A 6,646-nucleotide genomic window follows, 5' to 3' on the forward strand; every position below is an offset into this window, starting at 1 on the left:
TACAAATGGTAACAGCATAAATTTGTATATTAGTATTTCACAATGATGTTTATTGTCCTTGTGCATACTTATTTTAATTTAATTATTTAAATTATGTTATAGAATTCCATTTTTAACCGTATACAATCAGATATGTATCCATCAAGAGCGCCAATTTAGGTAAGGTTTAAACAAAACCAATAATTCCACTGTGTTTATTGACATCAAATTCAGGCTCAAAATGATAAAAATATCCCCAAAATGAGAGGTCAAAATTCAGCTGAAACACGACCAAATAACGCCAAATTTCGGACCTTGGTTTCAACTGAGTAGCCCGTGGAGTGACGTAGCACCCCTTCCCCGATTTCACTTGATAAAAATTTATTTACCCGAAACAAAAAAGGAGAAAGAGTTCTTACACAACCCAAGGATCCAACACATAAAGGGCACACAAGGAAGAGACAAGTATCTCATTAAAGAAAATAAATACCATTCAAAAGAAGTGAAAGACAATTGATTCTTCGACACAGAAAAACTCATCAAAAAAATATCTAAGACTTTTTTTTAAGACTGCACCAACGCTGAAGCCGCACCTGGAGCAAAGAAACAAGAACAACCTTGACATAATTAAACAATTTCAATGACACAAAGACGGGACCAACCAATCTTGACTAGACCAAACGTCAGATTTTCAATGGCAGAGAGGAGGAGCCACTGTCATTAAAAACTAACCAAAATCCCACTTGACCTGACAGACTCGATACCAATTCCTCACACAGATCATCCCTTCTCCAATTCAACAGCCTTAAAATATTTACCAAACTTTTTGAGTGACCATGCAGTAAGCCAGTAAGACCATGCAGAGAACCCTGGGGAACCATTAAATTGCAAGAGCAGTAAACTGTAGTACAATCTAGTAACTATTTATGTGTCTGGTTATGCCTTCTCTTCCTTCTGCTCTGCTGTGGAGGCAGGCACTTTTTCCTCAGTTTTTTCTTCCTTGTCTTCAGTTTTCTTTTCTTCGTCTTTGCTTTCACTCACGCTCAACTTCTCAACCAGGGCAGCAGCAGTGTTAGCCTCTTCACTCTCTTCACCTTTCTTTCCTTGAGATTCGGCAACCTCTGCTACCATTTCCTTGAAAGTTTTGCAGTCTGGCGATAAAAAAGAAAAGGTCTATAAATACAGATGACATACTATCTAATCATACTCAAGTGTAATCAACAGAGAGAAATTGTAGCACTAATATTTAGTTTCGCAAAGGGTACAAAATGTGAGTATAAATATGGGAAAATGTCCATCTCATAACAATTAGACAATGTTGATCTAGAAACAGTGGCATATTAATTGTTTTACAAACGAATAAAAATCATCCCCTGCATAAAAAAAATAATAAAAACTATTCCCTGACCAAAAAATATAAAAACTATCAGCCATCAAATACTCTTAACAAAGGCGTATCCATCGCACAAGGGCTCCCAAAATTAGCAGGGGTCTGAAAAGGGGCAATTCTATGCAGCCTGAACACTGTTTCTAGAAAAGCAATTTCCAGGACTCAAACCACCAAATATTCTATAACCATATACTAAAATACAAAACCACAAAAATCCAATTCAACGAGATATAAAAGGTGATCCAACGAGAACAGGCAACACAAATTAGTGGGAGTTATCCCAAACTATCAAAATCAGGAGATATCAGTTTCTTTCGTCTTTCAAAAATGGAATACTCTATGCATATCCAGTTCTTGGAATTCTCAACGACGGATGATATCCCATATTTGTAGTTATAATGGACATTGAACAAGAGGTACGGCAAAGTCCACATGGCCCTACCATGGTTTATTGGACTCGACTGATTAAAGATATAACAAAAATACAGATGAGCCAAAATGAACGGTTTTACCCCCAACTGTGGTTTTAACCAACTTTGGACACAGATTTTACCCCATTTAGATCCACTCCTACAAAATCAAGCAGGTATCAATCGTGTAAGTGTTTGCCAATATGGATCTGCCAATTGGACACCGTCTAAAAAACCCCCACCCAGTTCTACCCAAGATATCTCTTCTACAAACATATCTACCATTTCAGACCCAAACAAGAAACTCATACCAAGAGGGAATCAACGAAGTAGGAAGGGTCCTTCTCTCGTTCACATGATGGTAGACATGACAGTACAAGCCGATATACCGTGACAACAACAATCCCAAAAGCTGCATCATAAGATACATTGAGATTCAATTCTGAAAGCGTAACCCCAACCCACCCCAAACAAACACTCCACCCCCACCACCCCGCGGGGGGGGGGAAAAAATCCTCAGTTTAAAATGGAACCAATTTTTTTGGAATAGATACCACAAAGTGTCAGTTTTTCATTCCTCTGGTGGTTGGATTCAAGTTATTAAGAAAACACAGAGCTCTAAGAAGGCAGAAAGTTTTTTAATCTTCAAACCTCTGGCCAGATTCTCATGTCTCCCTCTCATAGGTTGTAACATACTGACTGGAATAAGTAGCCAACTCTCAATGATCAGTTCTGTTTATTCATCATAGAACCTTTCGCTTCATCCAACCTATATCCACTAAAACCAGTACAATGCACATGGTTTGGTAAAGTATTGCATCATGAATTCATTCTTAGAATGCAAGAATGCATTTGCAACATCAATACCAGCTCTGTAGCAGAGTTGATCAAAGGCAATTTCCAAATACATTGAATCCATATTTATTTCACAAATGTTCACCAGTAAATAAAAAATCACAGGCTGTTTAAAACTATCAAGACAGCAAGGTTTTGCCAAAACATCTGAAATGTGAGGTCAACAGGAGGACCAAAGTAACAGTAAGACATATAAGGTGTATAGTTGGCCACATTAACCAAATTACACCATCTCATAATATCTAAGGCTGTATTTTCCCCTTTTTATTTGACAAACTATGACCATATTGTCCATCAGGGACAACCATTACGTAAGTAAACATGAATTACCTAACATTCACCATGACCAGAGATTAAGCTAATGTCTCGACTGAAATGCATCATATCCCAGTGTTTTTCAGATACACGTTTGAGATGAATGAATTCTAATTAGCATATTCATAAATCACATATGGGATGATAACAAAATACTAAACTGAACCCTTCTAAATTATGAATACGAGGCACAATTTTCAAAGTCACTCTCACATGAGATATATAGACTAGAGATTGTGCACATTTCAACATTATCCCAAACGCAGTAGATTTATCAATTTCAGAATTACTTTCACCTGGTACCTACCAAACATTACATTCGTAGCTTAAATCTTAAACAAAAAGAAAAGTGAATCAAACAAAATATCATTAGTTCATAATTCATACCACAATGAACTAGAAAACAATGGATCTAATCTTCCAATAGATGAAGATGACAAAGAGAAGAAATGAAAAACAGAAGTAAGCGCAAGGTCTATGATGCTTACTCTCAACTGAAGGAAACCGGATGCAAAAGAGTTCATCTTTCAATTCTCCGTCAGAGAAATCAGTAGCGTGCCAAACGCATGATTTATCGTTCCCGGCATGTTCTTGGACAGAAATCGAAGGAAGGACTGCAAAGAAACAACTAAATAAATAAATCACAACTAAAAAAATACCCACGGGAAACAGCAAACCGACACAGAAAAGAGTAAAATATCAGACCTAGATGATTAGCGCAGATCTTGAGCGTCTTAGACTGACGCATAACCAACCTAACTTTCCCTGTTTCTTTGTGCTTGAGAAGCTTCACGGTGCCAACACCTCTCTCTTTCCACTGATTCCCGTCCTTATCAAATCGATACAGTTTTGCTTTTCTATACAAATCGAAAAATCCGACAATCAGATAAATTCACTAAAAGCTCGTAAACGAATCAAAAAAAGCTATAATACTGATCGATGAGAAGTGATTACAAGTCGAGAAGGACATCTTCATTTTCTTCTCCAGTCGTAACAGCAACTTCTTCAAGTCTGACGATTGGAGCGACTTGAGCTCCTGTATCTTCGTCTTCACCAGCTGCAACTTCAGTTGATTCTTCCTCTACCTCTTCCTTACGTTCTGCATCTTTACTCGCCATGATCAACGCAAACACTAACACACCTAGAAACTGGAATTCAGGCAGAGAGAATCGAAGGCTGCAGAAGGGTTTTAGTCTCAACTTTCGGCGCCACCAGGATTCTTGTATTCGTGTCTCAACTAGCAACTAGGGTTGCAGGTTAATGATTCCATGATATCGACCTCATTGAACCATTACATTGGTATATAATTTCTCCAAGGATGATCGATTGCATGTTGCGCCAGAACCGTAGATTCACTCAAGGATTTGATCGACGACCTGTGATGTACAGAATAAAGAAACTAAACAGTGGGCCCTTACCATCACAGTTGCTTGGTCCAACTTCCAAGGGCTGCAACACGGCCGGGCTTTTGCAATCCCAAACCCAGCCCATATGTTTTAATCTAAGGTCATTCCTGCCTTGACCTTAGTTCAAGGCCAGGATTGTTGTCCCTAGCCCTAAGCCCAAGCCAAGCTCATTCCCATCCTGATTGTCCCTATTGGGCCGAGTCGGGATGAGTTGGCCTTGATTGGCCTTGTTCCTGACCTTGGTTGACCATATCTTGGCTCTGGCCCTGATTGGCATTGTCCCTAACCTTAGTTGGTCGTATCATTGGACTTAAAATATTAAATTTAAATTCATAAAAAAACATAAAAATATCACAAGTAAACTATAAATAAAATTTATAAAAAATTAAGATGATTCAAGCTCCTACAAAATGATAAAATAGTCAATAAGTTGATAGTGTTATTTTAAACATAAATAAATCCACTCCATAATTCTATATTGAACTTTGAAAGTCTCCAATTGCTTTGGTGATGGAAATTGAAAACCTCTCACATTGATATTTTTATTCAACAAATAATAATAATAATAATAATAATAATAATAATAATAATAATAATAATAATAATAATAATAATAATAATAATAATAATAATAAATTCATATTCAAAACCTTATTAACAAGTAAATCAACGATAATTTAGTATTGGTATTTTTTCCGTACTTAAGAAAAATAATATTTTAGTTACAAACACAATTATCTGTCCTTAATAAGTTTTTCTGAAATATCACATTGGAGGCAAAAGAAAGATGTCAATATTCATGATGAGAAGTTGGGGTGTAGATTTGTTAAATATTAATTCTCTATATACTAATTTTTATTATCTATAATATATTATTTCACTTTAGTCTCCAAAAAAAAAACGTCAATGTTTTTTGGGAACTAAAAATAATTTAGTTCAAAAAATAAAAATTACCTTAAAAATAATATAAAAAATGAACTCATAGTCTAGTATGATCAAAATGACTAAAAGTCAAAATCAAGACTTATAGTTATATCAATGTTAATATAAAGACTAGGGTAAAAATCTAGTACATGATTATAATTAAATTAAGTTTAAGAGTTAAGACTATAACCAAATTTAGGGTCAGGACTAGGGCCAAAATCAAATGGATGCTTACTACATTAGTAATGTGGATATAATTTATTTTTATTAATTTTCTACAAAACATGATCATGTTTTTAAATTGACACATGTTAAATATTCACTTATGTGGATTAGAATTAATTCCTCTCAATATGGGTGGAAGGTTCATACTCAAATCAAGGCCAAAATCATGGGCATAGATCAAGGCCAGAATCAAGACTAAGATCAGGGTCAAAATTAGGGCCAAAATCAAAGACGATTTGGGTCAAGCCGGATTGGGCGGGTCAGAGAGTAATATCAAGCCCACCCTTGGCTCTAGTTCAGAATTAGAATATTTTGGCTCTAATCCACCCTTAGGGCCAAAATCTTTAACCCAAGCCCTATTCGGGCTTAGGGCAGGTCAGGGCCGCTAGAGCCAAACTTGCACTCCTTGTCCAAAAGATCAATACATCTTAGGTTCTTTTTTGTGTCAATTATCATTCTCAATTATGATAAATTTTCATTATTTTAAATTGTTTGGCATCTATTATTCGCTTTTTTTATTTATTTAAATAATAGCAAAACCTTCAAAATCCATAATAGACTTTTGGTCTATTATAGATTATGGTGAAAATTTCTTTCTCTTCATTTATGTACAAGTTTACTTAAATTTTTATAATTAATATGAGGGTAAAATAGTCAATACACATTTTTTTATAGAAATCATATTTTTTTCCCTCTTTTTTAATTTGTTCACTATTATTTTCTAACAATTTTTTATTTTGACACAAAACTTATTTTTTATTTCATAATTTATTTTCGACAAAATTCACCAAACTATATTAGGTCTAGTACAGTTCATAAAACACATCAAACTCCTAATTACTTGTGTATATTCTGATTGCGCTACATTAGAATCACTATTTTTCGCCAAATGTAAACTTGAGTCATATGGTGTGTAGAGGATTCGACTCAAATTGCCAAGATTTCTTAACAATTTTCTCCCCAAAGTGTTCCTGAAAAATCACATAATCATTTCAAATTCTTTTTAATCTTATGCCTAGTATTACATCAATGACTCCCAAGTCCTTCATATCAACATTAGAGGACAATATCTTTTTAGTATCTAAAATCACATCAATACTAGTCCCAAAAATCAATAGGTCATCAACCTATAGACAAAATAT

General features: G+C 35.0%; 1 protein-coding gene across 1 annotated transcript; it reads right to left on the bottom strand.

Annotated features, from left to right (window-relative positions):
• Positions 1-419: 419 nt before the first annotated feature.
• On the bottom strand, positions 420-4,196 carry LOC149011792 (ran-binding protein 1 homolog c-like). Its single transcript, XM_089163625.1, has 4 exons — positions 3,904-4,196; positions 3,655-3,806; positions 3,438-3,563; positions 420-1,130 (listed from the first exon to the last, which is right to left on the bottom strand). Exons 1-4 carry the CDS (start codon positions 4,065-4,067, stop codon positions 916-918), a joined length of 657 nt encoding a protein of 218 aa, XP_089019751.1. The 5' UTR covers positions 4,068-4,196; the 3' UTR covers positions 420-915.
• Between the last annotated feature and the right edge of the window lie 2,450 nt (positions 4,197-6,646).

This window comes from Hakea prostrata, chromosome 7 (genome assembly GCF_041222555.1).
Source record: "Hakea prostrata isolate BN-2017 chromosome 7, UWA_Hpros_2, whole genome shotgun sequence".
NCBI classification, from domain to species: domain Eukaryota; kingdom Viridiplantae; phylum Streptophyta; class Magnoliopsida; order Proteales; family Proteaceae; genus Hakea; species Hakea prostrata.